Raw genomic sequence first — 17,861 nt, 5'->3', positions numbered from 1 at the left:
AAAGCAGAGCTAAATGCAAAATGTACTCACCGGTGACTCCAATTTTTTTCCCCCCTGAAGAAACAGCTGGACGGGTGGCCCCGGCTGGCCAGTGGGACTCTTGTTATTCTGACCCTTTTTAGTGCGCGTTTGGGGCAACAACCGTTTTTTGTGGCGCTCTCTTCTGGTTCAAAAGTGCCCTGCATGTGAATTTGCTTTTCCTGCCTTCTGATTGGATGAGCGCCGGTGTGACGCGGTGCCTCTGTCACCGTGGCGGGGGGTATACGTTGGCATCGGAGCGTCTGCCAACGTCTGAGACCGGCTGGCAGTGTATCGGAGGTGTCGAGTGCGGTGCCGCTGGAGCTCACTCACCAGCTGGTGTTAGGGCCACAGAATGAAGGCCAAGGAGAAGAATAGAAAGAGAAACAGAAACTTCTCCTCCAATTGTTTGATTTGTCTCTTCTGAGCTTCGATGAATTCTTTCAGCTCTTTGTTCCTCTAGGACGGACAAATGGAAAGTGGCATTCAAAAGCCAGTAAGCGTGCAAGTAAGTGCCGGGCTGGCTTTGGGCCCTTACCTGTTGCGCGCTGTGCAGCAGATCCATTCTCTCTTGGAGGATGCAAGCGTCGCGCTCCCTCAACTCGCACATCAGGGCTCGCTTCCATTGGTCCACGGCGCTCCTAAGCTCTTCTCTCTGATCCGCCGTCAGCACGTCATTCACGCCAGCGTGGCTGGCTTTTTCGCCGTCCGTGGCGGGGCAGTCCCGCTGCGGTAGCGCCTCGTACAACATGGCCTCCAGCTCCAGGATCCTCTGGGCCGCAATCCTCGTCCATCAGTGGTCCGGCGGGAGATTTGAGGGCGGCTTACCTTATGAGCCTGGTCCATGGAACACTTCCTGAAGTCCAACTCTTCATCCAGGTAGCCCTTCTGCTTGCAGAACATATCCTAGCACAGCTCAAGGTCAGAATTGTTGGGGCACATTGCCGGAGTTCCCCTTGGCTGATGTCGCGTGTCTGTCTACCTTCTCACTTTCAATGTCCAACATCTTCTGTTGAAGTGCTGACTTGGTCACTTTGATGTATTCTAACCACTGAGGAAAGGCTGCTGTCACATAAGCAGAATGCGAGAGCGTGCGTGGACGTGCGCGTTACCTTCTCGGCTAGGGTGAGAAGGGTCCTGGCGTGAATCACGACCACCTGCTCCTCGTTGGTGAGATTCTGCAAGAGCCCAAAGGCACAGCGTCAACAAGCTTCTTTCAGCGCAAAGCCTTCCAAAAGTCACATTTGAGCCGCCGAGTCTCGTGGAGTGCGAACATAAGGAGTTCGACATACACTTACGGCGTTATAGCCCAGGATGTCCAGCTTCTTCATCAGATCACTGATGACGATGTCCGGGGGAAAGGCGCAAGGAGCAATGTAAGGTGTTCTGGGACCTCGGGTTAAGGTTAGGGTTGCGAGGGACGCCTTACGTACGCTCACGCCCTCGGCCTCGCAGTAGATCTGCAAAGGGCTGAGGCCGTCTGGGAAACGGACTTGCAGAAACTTCAAGACGGGGGAGCGCCACTCCCTCTCCTGAAAGGCAGAGGCATGCATCCGTCCGTCCGTCCGTCCGTCCGTCCGTCACATCTCTGGCCTCAACACGCTTGTGCGAGTCTTCCCACCTCCAGCTCCAGGATGCGGAACTCAAGCAGTTCGTTTTGGTCTCGGATATCCTGGATGTGCTCTTTCAGACGCGCTTCTTCCGCCTCCATCCGCCTGACCTGAAAAGACAGTCAGACCTCATCTGCGGGGCTTCCCGACAGGTGTGACGCCAAGCGACTCCGCCCAGCGCCTTTCTTTCCGTCACCTTTTCGGCCAACTGCTGATTGCTCTGACGCAGCAGCTGCTTCTCCTCCACCCACTTGACATTCTAGAAGAGACAAACGCGTGGACAGCTTTGGAATGTTGTGTCATTTTCATCCACAAATTCTTTGGTTGACTGGAAAATGACATTTGCTTTTCTCCGCATTTTCCCAGCCACGTTCGGGGGGGGGGGGGGGGGGGGGGGGTTGGTCCAGTAATGCCAGACGGATGAGTGACTGAAGAATGTAGCTATTTTGTCTGAGAAAAAGGTGTGCTCATTGATGAGCTTACCTGTCCTTGTTGCTTCAGCGCTGACTCCAGATCTGCTACTCTGCTTTGATAGTGACCCATTTCTACCATCAGCTTTTCTCTGGTCTGAAAGGAGGAGGAGGGAGGCTCCTCCTCCTCCTTTCAGACCAGAGAACACCCGAGGCTGGGTGAGAACGGGGAGGCTGCGACCCGGCCGGGGGTTGCGGGAAGGGGCGCCACCTTGATCTCCTTCTCGGCGTCGTAGTCCCCTTTCGCTGGTCTGGGCTAGCAGAGCGTAGGCTCGTTGCAGCGCTTGATATTCTTGCGTCAGCTGGCGGTAGCGAAGCTCCGCCTCTTCATGCACACACCAATGCAACACAGCACTCGTACCAGAATCAGTCAGACCGGCGACAAAGCACCCGCGACGCAAAGACGAGTCCGATTCCAGGCTGAAGAGGAATGTTTGGTGCCAATACGCTGGCAGAAATGGCGGGCTACCTCTTCGGGTTCCGTGTCGGGGGTTCTGTCGGTGTGAAAAGACAAGGACGATCCGTCCGAGTCCACCAACACGTCTTCGTCGTAGCCGTAAAATGTTTCGATGACCTGCGGGCGCGGAAGCTAACATCTCTCTGAACAAACTGAAGCGACACCTCACGATGAATCGACGAGAGGAACGATAGCGAGAAAAAGGCCATTTCATCTTGCGCAACACCAAGCAGCCGCAAACAAACAGACTCACCTTGCAGGACCTCACGCTTTGTTCCTCCTCAGAGATTCTCGACGTCGGTATCGTAGCAGCAAATCTCTCTCCTGTCGACACAAATAATCCGCCTTTGAGATTCTTTGGATGCAAAGGGAACGAACGGCTCCGGCGCAGAAACAAACGCGACTCACAATGACATTTCTGACATGAGCTCCTGTCTCCAGAGCCTGAAAAACACGTCACCGGCGATGATTGGAGGGACGCTCGTCTTTTCCAAAAGTGACAACTACAGGGTGTGTCAGGGTTTTCCAGATTATCTTTATCGTATCATTGTGTTGCTTTGACTTTGACTGCGACCTGTAATAAATAATATTATTTATCCCTTATTTATCCCTATCGCTTATCCCTTCCTACACAAAGTCGTAAAACACCCCTTGCTATGTTTTGACTAGAGGTCAAGGGCTTCCTCTATTCAATCCACTCTTACACCCACCCTGTTTCTCTTAATTAAAATGCTCGTGCAGGAGCCGAGAGTCAGACTTCATTCGTACAACGGATGGACTCTCCACCTGCAGGTGTCCAAAAGAACTTACTTGTCTCCCGTGTGGTTCTTGCAAAATAAGTTGGAGCGAGCGCAACTCTAACAGGGTGCATTTTGCCACTAGCTGCCTACGGACAATGACGTCGCGCTCGCGGCTCATGGTTGACGGGCTGAGCAGCCGGGCAAGTCCGTCGTTTTCAGCGCACAGCGAGTGGCAAAGGCGCTGACAAAACGGGAGCTTTGAGCTGCTGAAAACGGCAAAACAAGTCTAAAGCGTGTTCAAACGCGTGCGCACAATGCTCCTGCTTGAAAGGTCGGAATTTAAGGGGCCAATTTTTTGGATGGCGGCCGCCGGCCAAGCTTTGGACGGAAAAGGTTTCCTGGCGACAGCGAGCGCGGCGCTGCCGTACGTGCACCGAGTCGCCTGCCTGAATACCTTGGACAAGTCGTCGATGATGTGCCGCTGCTCCACAACTTGAAGGAACTCCATTTCACCGTCCTGCTGGCCGCAACCGCGGTCCAGGTCATTGAGCGAACTAGGCCTTCTCTGTGGAACACAAATGCAGTGGACTCTGTTGGCACGCCGCCGTTGTCCGCGTCGACTTACCAAGCTTGCCATCTCCTCGTTCTCCTGGGTGACAAAGCGCACTTTGTTTTCAAGGCGACACAGCACCAGCGAGAGTTCTTCATTCTTCCTGCTCAGGCGTTTGTTTTTGTACAGGAGTGGCAGAAACTGGCTTTCTGTTTCTCTCAGTCGCTTTAGCTGCAAGCATGAAGTGCGGGATGTGAAAGACGCACAACACGCGGGCCAGAACGTATCCATTCCTTTTGCATCGGTTTGAACGGAATCGTGGCTTTGGCTCCCAATAAAAGACATCTACCAGGCAACCGACTCGCCGCGCCGCTCAACTAATAAGCAAGCGCAATGGGTGCCTCGCTGGATGGCGCGCATCAAACGTAGCGCAAACCTTCAAGCGTGCCGTCAATAAATTACCAGTTCATTGCGCTCTTCAGAAAGCAGGGCGTTTCGATCCTCCAGTTTCCTGATGACTGCGCTGAGCTCAGCGATTTTCAGATGAAACCGTCGCGTGTCCCGATCCTCCTGAGACTGAAAACGCCCCGCAACACACACACACAAGCACTCGTTCAAAGTTCAAAACTGTTTTTGTGCTACCTTCCTCCAGCAACGAACTAAGTCATGCGTACTGCAAGTGTGTGATGAGGTGGCTTACGCAATGAAGAGGATTGCTAGTAGCGGCGTTGACCCCACTTCCAGGGTAGTTTAGGCCCGCCCTTTGGGAATCCCTCAGGGCAGCGATCTGCTGCTCGGCAGCCTGAGTCTGCAGCTGAAGGCGGTGGACGTGGCCGGCCCCAGGGCTTCATCCAAAACACTAACCGCTCTGTCTTTCAGCTTGATCTCATCCGTCTGGATGTACAAACGGGGAGCGCTCAGGCAGGCGGGCAAACTCATTTGCCAGAATTGTGACAAAAACAAAGAGAGCAACCGGCCAATTTTTTTCTTGAATCGACTAGAACACCTTTGCTGTGACAAAAGCGAAGCGAGCAACCGGACATTTTCTTCTTGTGAAATAGAATAGAATAGAATGCCTTAGGTGTCATTGCACTGCAGGTATACAACGAAATTGGGAACATAGCCACGCACCGCGCATCTGATCAGTCCTACCAGTCGGCGGATCTCTCTCTCGCAGTCTCTCTTGGTTCGGCTCAGCTCCTCCCGATGCTGGTGATGAGCCGATCGGAGCTCGGCCGCTCGGGACTGCCAGGCCTGCTGGGCCGCTGCCAGGGCTTCTTCCGCGCTCCTGGTGGAGGCGACACCGCTCGGTCTCCCGACACCGCCGCGTCTCCTCCACCTCCGCCAGCAAAGCGCCCCCCCTCCTCACCTGAGCAGACATTGCGCCACACCGGGCCGTTGAGACCGCAACGGAGCGCCGCGACGCTTACTGGGGACAAGCTACACAATACGGTAGCGGCCGCATCGAAGCCCGACGTGGCGTGCGGATAGTCAGACACGGATAGAGCGGATCACCTTGTCCATGGAGCCGTCCCTCAGGCTGAGGACCAAGGCATTCAGTCGCTGGATCTCTCCATCTTTGATTTTGATCACTCTCATCAGCTCCATTTCATGCTGCCGCAGTAATGTCTCCCTGGTAATGGCTAACTCTTTCTGCTTCTCCTCATGGAGTTTGCTTTTGAGTTCCGTCATGGCGGCGGTGGCACGGTGGTGCTCCGCCCGCAGGTCCTGACTTCTCTCTCTCTCCAGACAGCTGACCTGACATGACTTAGACTTAGACTTAGACAAACTTTATTGTCATCTTGTCTGCACATGGTGCATACAAAACGAAATTCCGTTGCATACGTCTTACAACAAAGTAGTGATATTGCAGTTGAATAGAAGTAACATACCCTATGAAAATATATATATATACATATATACTATATATATATATATATATATATATATATTAAAAATAAGTATAAAGTGCAGCAGTGATAATTATGCAATAGTGCAAGTAGGCAAAACAGTATTCAAGAGTGTGCAGAGGAATGCTAAACCATGTATTAAACTTCTATTTAAAGGGTTTATACAAGTTCAGTAAAGTTGGTAGTGCGAGATAGTGCAAGATAGAGGTCCGTAGTGTCATAAAGTACAGTTCTGTGAATGTGTGATGCAGAGTTCAGTTTAGAGCTCAACAGTTCTAGTGTTCAACAGTCTGATGACAGCAGGGAAAAAGCTGTTGCAGAACCTGGTGGACCTGCAGCGGATGCTGCAAACCTCTTCCCAGAGGGCAGCAGGGAGAACAGTCCATGGTGGGGGTGTGATGGGTCATTGATGATGTTACGGGCACGGGACATGCAGCGCTGAGATGAAATGTCCTGAATGGAGGGAAGAGGAGCCCCTATGATCCTCTCTGCTGTCCTCACCACTCTCCTCACGTTCTTCCAATCGGAGGCGGTGCAGCCTCCACACCACACAGAGAGACAGCTTGTCAGAATGCTCTCTATGGTGCTCCTGTAGAACGTCCTCATGATGGGTGGGGGCAGGTGGGCTCTCCTCATCCTCCGCAGGAAGTACAAGCGCTTCTGTGCCCTCTTGACCAGTGCCGTAGTGTTCATAGTCCAGGTGAGGTCTTCTGTGATGTGGACCCCCAGGAATTTGGTGGTGCTGACCACCTCCACAGCTGAGCTGTTGATGATCAGTGGAGCGTGGTGAGGCTGTTTTTTCCTGAAGTCGACGATGATCTCCTTCATCTTCTCCTCATTCAGGATCAGGCTGTTTTCTCTGCACCAGCCCACCAGCTGCTCCACCTCCTCTCTGTAGTCCAGGTCGTTGTTGTCTCTGATGAGCCCCACCACCGTTGTGTCGTCTGCTGACTTCACGATGTGATTGGTGGTGAACCTGAGGACGCAGTCGTGTGTCATCAGGGTGCACAGCAGGGGGCTCAGGACGCAGCCCTGAAGGGAGCCTGTGCTGAGGGTGATGACATCAGAGGTGTTCTGTCCGACCCGGACTGACTGAGGTCTGTTGGTGAGGAAGTCTAGCAGCCAGTTGCGAAGGGGGGTGTTGAAGCCCAGGTGTTCCAATTTTCCTACCAGATGCTGTGGGATGATGGTGTTAAACGCTGAGCTGAAGTCCAGGAACAGCCTCCGCACATGGGTGTTCTTCTCCTCCAGGTGAGCCAGGCTCAGGTGAAGAACGGAGGAGATGGCGTCCTGAGTGGAGCGGTTTTGCCGGTCGGCAAACTGGAACGGGTCAAATAATAGGGGGAGTCTGGAAACGATGTGACCTTTAAGCAGCCTTTCGAAGCACTTCATCATAACCGGAGTCAGTGCAACAGGCCGGTAATCATTAAATGAGGTGATTTGAGGTTTCTTCGGCACCGGAATGATGGAGGCAGTCTTAAAGCACGCCGGCACTGTGGCTTGGCCCAGCGAGGTGTTAAAAATGTCTGTGATGACCCCAGCCAGATGACTTGCACATTCCCTGAACACACGCCCAGGAATGTTGTCGGGGCCAGGGGCCTTACAGGGGTTGACTCTCCTCAGGGTCTTCAACACATCGGCGGAGTCAAGGCAGAGTACCTCCTCTTCCTGATGGGGGACAGTTTTAACTGCTGGAGTGCCGTTTAGTGCCTCGAACCTCCCAAAGAAGTTATTTAGACCATTTAGAAAGTCAGCATCAACTACACCCACCGGGGGGGGGGAGGGTGAGTTGTAGTCTGTAATCGCCCGTATGCCTTGCCACATACTCCTGATGTTTTTGACGTCGTGGAAACGATCCTGAAATTTTCGACTGCGGTCTCGCTTCGCTATCCTGATGGCACGGTTCAAGTTGGCTCTCGCTGTCCTCAGTGTCTCCTTGTCGCCAGACTTGAAGGCAGAATTCCGCGCTCGTAGCGTTTGACGTACCTCCTCAGTCATCCAGGGTCGTTGGTTGCCCCGGGTGATGATATTCTTAGTGGTGCTGACGTCCTCGGTGCATTTGTTGATGTAGGCTGACACAGTCATGGCACACGCATGTCTAATCTACATCGGGAAAACTGGGAGGGAGGGAGGCAGGCAGGGAGGCAGGCAGGGAGGCAGGCAGGGAGGCAGGCAGTGTCTGTCTGTTGAGGTTTTCACCTTGTTCTTCTCCTGCTGAAGTTCTAACTGGACGTCCATCAGTTTGGTTCTCAGCTCGTCATTGGCGGCCTGAAGGGCGTCCGTTCGCTCCGCCTTGGCCCGCCCTGCCGGAGCTCGTTTGGACATCTCTTACTCGAGTCTCGCCCGGTCGTCAGTCAGAGATCACAACATTTGTACCTGGAGAGCACAAACGCAGCGCTGTTTTCCACTGGCTTCGAACTCAACTTCAATCGGTACCGTAACTTACAACATCATAAACATAGAACTAGCTTGACTTATTCATTGAATAAATGCATTTGGTTCTTCAAAACTGCATCACGCAACATAGCGTGACCGAGACGGCCGTTATCCACCTGCGTGAAGTTATTTGGTGAAATGAATGAGATGTTTAAGACACCATCGTTCTGTCTCTATGTAGATGAAGGTAAATAATCGATTGCTGAAGGTCCAAAGGTGTTGTGATAAACAAATAAACATATTAGTGATTAGTGACATATTTGTGATAAACACATTAGGCAGGATAATCACATATGTTAACGTGACTGCCCACACTGTATTTATTTATGGTTATTTGTTAAATCGAGTACTGTTAGACATGAAATAGGAAGTGTTTAACATAAATGGAAGACGAAAGGGGTACTCACCATTGTAGCTCCTGCTGGTCAATGATACGAGCCTCTTCTTGCAGTGGAAAACATACAGCCAACAAACACCGTGGAACCTAAAGGAATGAAATTAAACATTAACATTTAGCCTCAACCAACATTCACAGATACAACGCAACGCAAACTACACAAACGTAAATCTTTTTAAACACAATGAGTTGTACTTACCGTGTACGCTCTAGACGGTCCACTTGCAAGCGGAAAATAAAGATATTTCTGTTGATAATCGTCGTGTTTGTATCCGGTGTCTCGCTCAAGGCCATTGCGCCCACAGATTTGAATTTTGGCGAGAGTTCAGCCTATTGACGTCATTTCCGCGGTGTAATACCCGCATATCTGAAACGGCAAAGTTAAGAGTAGAGTTAAATAAAGTTTTTAGTCAACGCAATAATTTACAACCGTTGACCAGTCGAAATAATCGTCGAAATTTGGCGTCTGTGGCTGGAAGCAGACGCCGAGTTCGACATTCCTCCCAAACGCCACACTCCCTCGCTTTTCAGGGCTAAAAAAAAACAGTTGTAATTACCTTGTACGCTCTAGACGGTCAAGTTGCAAGCTGAAAACAAAAATATTTGCCTTGTTAGTCATCGTGTTACTAACAGCTGTGTCTTGTTTGCCAGAACTGCCGCTTTCCTACTTCCTGTTGCAAGCCACGCCCACGGATTATAATTTTGCCGTGAGTTCCGCCTATTGACGTCATGTCCGCGTCACATGACTGCGACGTAATATTATCTAAAACTGTTTGTGCGGTATTGTGTTGTTCTGTGCGGTATTGTGTTATTCTGTGCGGCGTCGTGTTGTTCTGTGCGGCGTCGTGTTGTTCAGTGCGACGTCGTGTTGTTCAGTGCGGCATGGTGTTGTTCAGTGCGGCATGGTGTTGTTCAGTGCGGCATGGTGTTGTTCAGTGCGGCATAATGTTGTTCAGTGCGGCATAATGTTGTTCAGTGCGGCATGGTGTTGTTCAGTGCGGCATGGTGTTGTTCAGTGCGGCATGGTGTTGTTCAGTGCGGCATAGTGTTGTTCAGTGCGCCATAATGTTGTTCAGTGCGGCATGGTGTTGTTCAGTGCGGGATGGTGTTGTTCAGTGCGGGATGGTGTTGTTCAGTGCGGCACGGTGTTGTTCAATGCGGCATGGTGTTGTTCAGTGCGGGATGGTGTTGTTCAGTGCGGCATGGTGTTGTTCAGTGCGGCATAATGTTGTTCAGTGCGGCATGGTGTTGTTCAGTGCGGCATGGTGTTGTTCAGTGCGGCATGGTGTTGTTCAGTGCGGCATGGTGTTGTTCAGTGCGGAATGGTGTTGTTCAGTGCGGCATGGTGTTGTTCAGTCCGGGATGGTGTTGTTCAATGCGGGATCGTGTTGTTCAGTGCGGGGTGGTGTTGTTCAGTGCGGGATGGTGTTGTTCAGTGCGGCATGGTGTTGTTCAATGCGGCATGGTGTTGTTCAGTGCGGGATGGTGTTGTTCATTGCGGCATGGTGTTGTTCAGTGCGGCATGGTGTTGTTCAGTGCGGCATGGTGTTGTTCAGTGCGGCATGGTGTTGTTCAGTGCGGCATAATGTTGTTCAGTGCGGCATGGTGTTGTTCAGTGTGGAAAGGTGTTGTTCAGTGCAGGATGGTGTTGTTCAGTGCGGCATGGTGTTGTTCAATGCAGGATCGTGTTGTTCAGTGCAGCATAATGTTGTTCAGTGCAGCATGGTGTTGTTCAGTGCGGCATGGTGTTGTTCAATGCGGCATGGTGTTGTTCACTGCGGGATGGTGTTGTTCAATGCGGGATCGTGTTGTTCAGTGCGGCATAATGTTGTTCAGTGCAGCATGGTGTTGTTCAGTGCGGCATGGTGTTGTTCAGTGCGACATAATGTTGTTTAGTGCGGCATAATGTTGTTCAGTGCGGCATAATGTTGTTCAGTGCGGCATGGTGTTGTTCAGTGCGGCATGGTGTTGTTCAGTGCGGCATGGTGTTGTTCAGTGCAGGATGGTGTTGTTCAGTGCGGCATGGTGTTGTTCAATGCGGCATGGTGTTGTTCAGTGCGGGATGGTGTTGTTCAGTGCAGGATGGTGTTGTTCAGTGCGGCATGGTGTTGTTCAGTGCGGAATGGTGTTGTTCAGTGCGGCATGGTGTTGTTCAGTGCGGCATGGTGTTGTTCAGTGCAGGATGGTGTTGTTCAATGCGGGATCGTGTTGTTCAGTGCGGCATGGTGTTGTTCGGTGCGGCATGGTGTTGTTCAGTGCGGCATAATGTTGTTCAGTGCGGCATGGTGTTGTTCAGTGCGGCATGGTGTTGTTCAGTGCGGCATGGTGTTGTTCAGTGCGGCATGGTGTTGTTCAGTGCGGCATAATGTTGTCCAGTGCGCCATAATGTTGTTCAGTGCGGCATGGTGTTGTTTAGTGCGGGATGGTGTTGTTCAGTGCAGGATGGTGTTGTTCAGTGCGGCATGGTGTTGTTCAATGCGGCATGGTGTTGTTCAGTGCGGGATGGTGTTGTTCAGTGCGGCATGGTGTTGTTCAGTGCGGCATAATGTTGTTCAGTGCGGCATGGTGTTGTTCAGTGCGGCATGGTGTTGTTCAGTGCGGCATGGTGTTGTTCAGTGCGGCATGGTGTTGTTCAGTGCGGAATGGTGTTGTTCAGTGCGGCATGGTGTTGTTCAGTGCGGGATGGTGTTGTTCAATGCGGGATCGTGTTGTTCAGTGCGGGGTGGTGTTGTTCAGTGCAGGATGGTGTTGTTCAGTGCAGGATGGTGTTGTTCAGTGCGGCATGGTGTTGTTCAATGCAGGATCGTGTTGTTCAGTGCAGCATAATGTTGTTCAGTGCAGCATGGTGTTGTTCAGTGCGGCATGGTGTTGTTCAATGCGGCATGGTGTTGTTCAGTGCGGGATGGTGTTGTTCAGTGCGGCATGGTGTTTTTCAGTGCGGCATAATGTTGTTCAGTGCGGCATGGTGTTGTTCAGTGCGGCATGGTGTTGTTCAGTGCAGGATGGTGTTGTTCAGTGCGGCATGGTGTTGTTCAATGCAGGATCGTGTTGTTCAGTGCAGCATAATGTTGTTCAGTGCAGCATGGTGTTGTTCAGTGCGGCATGGTGTTGTTCAATGCGGCATGGTGTTGTTCACTGCGGGATGGTGTTGTTCAATGCGGGATCGTGTTGTTCAGTGCGGCATAATGTTGTTCAGTGCAGCATGGTGTTGTTCAGTGCGGCATGGTGTTGTTCAGTGCGACATAATGTTGTTTAGTGCGGCATAATGTTGTTCAGTGCGGCATAATGTTCAGTGCGGCATGGTGTTGTTCAGTGCGGCATGGTGTTGTTCAGTGCGGCATGGTGTTGTTCAGTGCAGGATGGTGTTGTTCAGTGCGGCATGGTGTTGTTTAATGCGGCATGGTGTTGTTCAGTGCGGGATGGTGTTGTTCAGTGCAGGATGGTGTCGTTCAGTGCGGCATGGTGTTGTTCAGTGCGGAATGGTGTTGTTCAGTGCGGCATGGTGTTGTTCAGTGCAGGATGGTGTTGTTCAATGCGGGATCGTGTTGTTCAGTGCGGCATGGTGTTGTTCAGTGCGGCATGGTGTTGTTCAGTGCGGCATAATGTTGTTCAGTGCGGCATGGTGTTGTTCAGTGCGGCATGGTGTTGTTCAGTGCGGCATGGTGTTGTTCAGTGCGGCATGGTGTTGTTCAGTGCGGCATAATGTTGTCCAGTGCGCCATAATGTTGTTCAGTGCGGCATGGTGTTGTTTAGTGCGGGATGGTGTTGTTCAGTGCAGGATGGTGTTGTTCAGTGCGGCATGGTGTTGTTCAATGCGGCATGGTGTTGTTCAGTGCGGGATGGTGTTGTTCAGTGCGGCATGGTGTTGTTCAGTGCGGCATAATGTTGTTCAGTGCGGCATGGTGTTGTTCAGTGCGGCATGGTGTTGTTCAGTGCGGCATGGTGTTGTTCAGTGCGGCATGGTGTTGTTCAGTGCGGAATGGTGTTGTTCAGTGCGGCATGGTGTTGTTCAGTGCGGGATGGTGTTCAATGCGGGATCGTGTTGTTCAGTGCGGGGTGGTGTTGTTCAGTGCAGGATGGTGTTGTTCAGTGCAGGATGGTGTTGTTCAGTGCGGCATGGTGTTGTTCAATGCAGGATCGTGTTGTTCAGTGCAGCATAATGTTGTTCAGTGCAGCATGGTGTTGTTCAGTGCGGCATGGTGTTGTTCAATGCGGCATGGTGTTGTTCAGTGCGGGATGGTGTTGTTCAGTGCGGCATGGTGTTTTTCAGTGCGGCATAATGTTGTTCAGTGCGGCATGGTGTTGTTCAGTGCGGCATGGTGTTGTTCAGTGCGACATAATGTTGTTCAGTGCGGCATAATGTTGTTCAGTGCGGCATGGTGTTGTTCAGTGCGGCATGGTGTTGTTCAGTGCGGCATGGTGTTGTTCAGTGCGGCATGGTGTTGTTCAGTGCAGGATGGTGTTGTTCAGTGCAGGATGGTGTTGTTCAATGCGGCATGGTGTTGTTCAGTGCGGGATGGTGTTGTTCAGTGCAGGATGGTGTTGTGCAGTGCGGCATGGTGTTGTTCAGTGCGGAATGGTGTTGTTCAGTGCGGCATGGTGTTGTTCAGTGCGGCATGGTGTTGTTCAGTGCAGGATGGTGTTGTTCAATGCGGGATGGTGTTGTTCAGTGCGGGATGGTGTTGTTCAGTGCAGGATGGTGTTGTTCAGTGCGGCATGGTGTTGTTCAATGCGGCATGGTGTTGTTCAGTGCAGGATGGTGTTGTTCAGTGCGGCATGGTGTTGTTCAATGCGGCATGGTGTTGTTCGGTGCGGCATGGTGTTGTTCAGTGCGGCATGGTGTTGTTCAGTGCGGCATGGTGTTGTTCAGTGCAGCGTAATGTTGTTCAGTGCGGCATGGTGTTGTTCAGTGCGGAATGGTGTTGTTCAGTGCGGCATGGTGTTGTTCAGTGCAGGATGGTGTTGTTCAGTGCGGCATGGTGTTGCTCAGTGCGGCATGGTGTTGTTCAGTGCGGGATGGTGTTGTTCATTGCGGCATGGTGTTGTTCAGTGCGGCATGGTGTTGTTCAGTGCGGCATGGTGTTGTTCAGTGCGGCATAATGTTGTTCAGTGCGCCATAATGTTGTTCAGTGCGGCATGGTGTTGTTCAGTGCGGGATGGTGTTGTTCAGTGCAGGATGGTGTTGTTCAGTGCGGCATGGTGTTGTTCAGTGCGGCATGGTGTTGTTCAGTGCGGCATAATATTGTTCAGTGCGGCATAATGTTGTTCAGTGCGGGATGGTGTTGTTCATTGCGGCATGGTGTTGTTCAGTGCGGCATGGTGTTGTTCAGTGCGGCATGGTGTTGTTCAGTGCGGGATGGTGTTGTTCAGTGCAGGATGGTGTTGTTCAGTGCGGCATGGTGTTGTTCAGTGCGGCATGGTGTTGTTCATTTCGGCATAATGTTGTTCAGTGCGGCATAATGTTGTTTAGTGCGGCATGGTGTTATTCAGTGCGGGATGGTGTTGTTCAGTGCGTTATAATGTTGTTCAGTGCGGCATGGTGTTGTTCAGTGCGGCATGGTGTTGTTCAGTGCGGCATGTTGTTGTTCAGTGCGGCATAATGTTGTTCAGTGCGGCATAATGTTGTTCAGTGCGGGATGGTGTTGTTCAGTGCGGGATGGTGTTGTTCAGTGCGGCATGGTGTTCAATGCGGAATGGTGTTGTTCAGTGCAGGATGGTGTTGTTCAGTGCGGCATGGTGTTGTTCAGTGCGGCATAATGTTGTTCAGTGCGGCATGGTGTTGTTCAGTGCGGCATGGTGTTGTTCAGTGCGGCATGGTGTTGTTCAGTGCGGCATCATGTTGTTCAGTGCGGCATGGTGTTGTTCAGTGCGGCATGGTGTTGTTCAGTGCGGCATAATGTTCAGTGCGGCATAATGTTGTTCAGTGCGGCATGGTGTTGTTCAGTGCGGGATGGTGTTGTTCAGTGCAGGATGGTGTTGTTCAGTGCGGCATGGTGTTCAGTGCGGGATGGTGTCTTTCAGTGCGGCATGGTGTCGTTCAGTGCGGCATGGTGTCTTTCAGTGCGGCATGGTGTCGTTCAGTGAGGCATGGTGTATTTCAGTGCGGCATGGTGTTGTTTAGTGCGGCATGGTGTTGTTCAGTGCGGGATGGTGTTGTTCAGTGTGGCATGGTGTTCAGTGCGGCATGGTGTTGTTCAGTGCGGTATCGTGTTGTTCAGTGCGGTATCGTGTTTCTCAGTGCGGTATCGTGTTGTTCAGTGCAGTATCGTTGTGTTGTTCGTATTGTGTTTAACACTTAGCCTCTAACACTTAGCCTCTAACACTTAGCCTCTAGCATCTAGAAGGTAAATAAATAGGAAGGAAGGACTCACCGGTGACGTCTTCGCCCACGTCCAAGCGTTGTACTTTGTATTTTCATCCTTCTGACAGTGGAAAACATAGCCAACAAACACCGTGGAACCTAAACGAATGAAAGAAAACTATCATTTGGCCACAACCAACATTCACAGATACAACACAATGTGACGTGCGGGGTTGAGGTTAAAGGTTGAGTGAAGGGCCCTCGTTTTAAACTACTTTTTTGAAAAGGATTGGGAACAAGTAAGACGTATTTAATTTATTTAATGGGAAGTAGTAAGAGCTATTGAATTTAATCTATGTATTATATTCTATTGTATTGTATTCTGTTGTATTCTTTTGGATTGTATTCACACTAACCCCACTAAAACTTCAGCCCACAAAAACTCGCCTCTGGCGCCTAGCCTCTGGCACTTAGCCTCTAACACTTAGCCTTTAACACTTAGCCTTTAACACTTAGCCTTTAACACTTAGCCTAGAAGGTGAATAAATAGGGTTAAAGGTTGAGTGAAGGGACCTCGTTTTAAACTACTTTTTTGTAAAGGAGTGGGAACAAGTAAGACGTATTTAATTTATTTAATGGGAAGTAGTAAGACTTATTAAATTTATTTAATCTACTTTTCTTCCCAGGCAAAATTTGATGTGCTGCAATTCCAAATTTCCAAAGTGAATGAAGGAATGAAGTCCTTTAAATTATGATTTTGTATAAATACTAGGCATTAACACAAAATCGACGGCACAAAATGGGCAGACTTTACTTGTTTGAAAAGGACTGGTTACAAGACAGACTTTTTTAATTTATTTAATGGGAAGAAGACTTATTTAGTTTAATTGATCTATTTTTGTTCCCTGGCAAAATTCGATTTGCTGCAATTCCAAATTTCCAAAGTGAATGAAGGAAAGAAGTCGTTTAAATTATGATTTTGTTTAAATACTAGGCATAGACACAAAATCTACGGCACAAAATGGGCAGACTTTACTTGTTTGAAGAGGACTGGTTACAAGACAGACTTTTCTGATTTATTTAATGGGAAGAGGACTTATTTAGTTTATTTAATCTATTTTTGTTCCCTGGCAAAATTGGATTTGCTGAAATTGTATTTTGCCAAATCTCGATTTGAGACCTGATAGGAAGTATTAAACGCTTAGTTAAATCAATACAAGTTGGTAAGAAGAGCGAGTAATGTTGGTTGAACCGATGAATGAAGGTTGAAAGCAATTTAAATTATGACTTTGTATAAATACTAGATATTAACAGAACATCTACTGCGCAAAATGGGCAGAGTTTACTTGTTTGAGAAGGAGTGGCTTATTCAAAACTAAGATTTATGTAATCTGTTTGTTCCCAGGCAAAATTGGATGTGATGCAATTCCAAATTTCACCACATGATGGTGCCCAATTTTGACTTCATAGGACATATTAAACACTTAGCTTGTTATTATGTTCAAGGTAATCAGATTTGTTTATCATTCTAATGGCCTCTTCAAAACTATTCTGGATTACTACTTTGGATCTATTCTACATTACTTGGCAACAACATACTCTGTAACAGATTAGGCAGTATAATCACATATGTTAACTTGAGAGTGCCCACACTCAATCTACTTATCGTGATGTGTTAAATCAATTACTGTTAGACATTATTTGTCTGATAATCTACCAAATCTTTGAATTGAAGAATTTGTGATTTAATTAATAGCTTGTTCGGGGTAATCAGACTTGTATATAATTCTAATGGCCTTCTTTTGAAAACTATTCTGAATTACAACTTTGGATCTTATATTACTTTGCAACAATCTACTCGGTGACAGATTAGGCAGTATAATCACATATGTTAACTTCAGTGCCCACACTGTATTTATTTATGGTTATTTGTTAAATCAAGTACTGTTAGACATGAAATAGGAAGTGTTTAACATAAATGTTATGGCTACTCACCATTGTAGCTCGCTCCTGGTCAATGATACGAGCCTCTTCTTGCAGTGGAAAACTTGCAGCCAACAAACACCGTGGAACCTAAAGGAATGAAATTAAACATTAACATTTCGCCTCGACCAATTTTCACACGTACAACGCAACGCGGCTACACTTCTGCTATTACAAACGTAAATCTCCTTAAACACAATGAGTGTTACTTACCGTGTACGCTCTAGACGGTCCAGTTGCAAGCAGAAAATAAAGATATTTCTGTTGATAATCGTCGCTGCTCAGTGGCTCACGGCCATCGCGCCAACAGATTTGAATTTTGGCGGAGGTTCGGGCAATTACGTCATATCCACGGCACATGACTGCGACGTAATACCCGCTTATCTGAAACGGCAGTTAAAAGTAGAGTTACATCAAGTTTTCTTGGAACCTAAACGAATGAAAGAAAACTATCATTTGGCCACAACCAACATTCACAGATACAACACAACGTGCGGGGTTGGGGTTAAAGATTGAGTGAAGGGCCCTCGTTTTAAACTACTGTTTTGAAAAGGAGTGGGAACAAGTAAGACGTATTTAATTTATTTAATGGGAAGTAGTAAGACTTATTAAATTTATTTAATCTACTTTTCTTCCCAGGCAAAATTTGATGTGCTGCAATTCCAAATTTCCAAAGTGAATGAAGGAATGAAGTCCTTTAAATTATGATTTTGTATAAATACTAGGCATTAACACAAAATCGACGGCACAAAATGGGCAGACTTTACTTGTTTGAAAAGGACTGGTTACAAGACAGACTTTTTTAATTTATTTAATGGGAAGAAGACTTATTTAGTTTAATTGATCTATTTTTGTTCCCTGCCAAAATTCGATTTGCTGCAATTCCAAATTTCCAAAGTGAATGAAGGAAAGAAGTCGTTTAAATTATGATTTTGTTTAAATACTAGGCATAGACACAAAATCTACGGCACAAAATGGGCAGACTTTAC

The 17,861-nt window shown here is 49.0% G+C and overlaps 1 protein-coding gene and 1 long non-coding RNA gene across 3 annotated transcripts in view; both read right to left on the bottom strand.

Moving 5' to 3' along the window:
* The window catches only part of LOC148377772 (uncharacterized), a 71,370-nt gene extending 54,119 nt beyond the window's left edge, over positions 1-17,251 (bottom strand). For both annotated transcript variants that reach the window (XM_088368133.1, XM_088368134.1), the window contains exons 1-2: positions 17,086-17,251; positions 16,885-16,962 (exon numbers count right to left, since the gene is read on the bottom strand). In XM_088368133.1, coding sequence (XP_088224259.1) covers positions 16,885-16,962; positions 17,086-17,232 — 225 coding nt within the window. In that variant the 5' untranslated portion in view covers positions 17,233-17,251. The remainder of the gene's footprint in view (positions 1-16,884; positions 16,963-17,085) is intronic.
* Positions 1,658-3,160, bottom strand: LOC148377773 (uncharacterized). The gene is made up of 7 exons (XR_015856446.1): positions 2,964-3,160; positions 2,809-2,879; positions 2,568-2,672; positions 2,310-2,452; positions 2,112-2,151; positions 1,825-1,887; positions 1,658-1,738 (listed from the first exon to the last, which is right to left on the bottom strand). It is a non-coding gene; the product is annotated as an uncharacterized LOC148377773 (long non-coding RNA).
* Positions 17,252-17,861: the final 610 nt, after the last annotated feature.

This window comes from Syngnathus floridae, unplaced genomic scaffold, assembly GCF_059516105.1.
Source record: "Syngnathus floridae isolate MCC-2025c unplaced genomic scaffold, RoL_Sflo_1.0 HiC_scaffold_91, whole genome shotgun sequence".
Classification (NCBI taxonomy): Eukaryota; Metazoa; Chordata; class Actinopteri; order Syngnathiformes; family Syngnathidae; genus Syngnathus; species Syngnathus floridae.
Note: the sequence above shows the minus strand (reverse complement) of the source record. Positions and strands in the feature narration are given on the sequence as shown.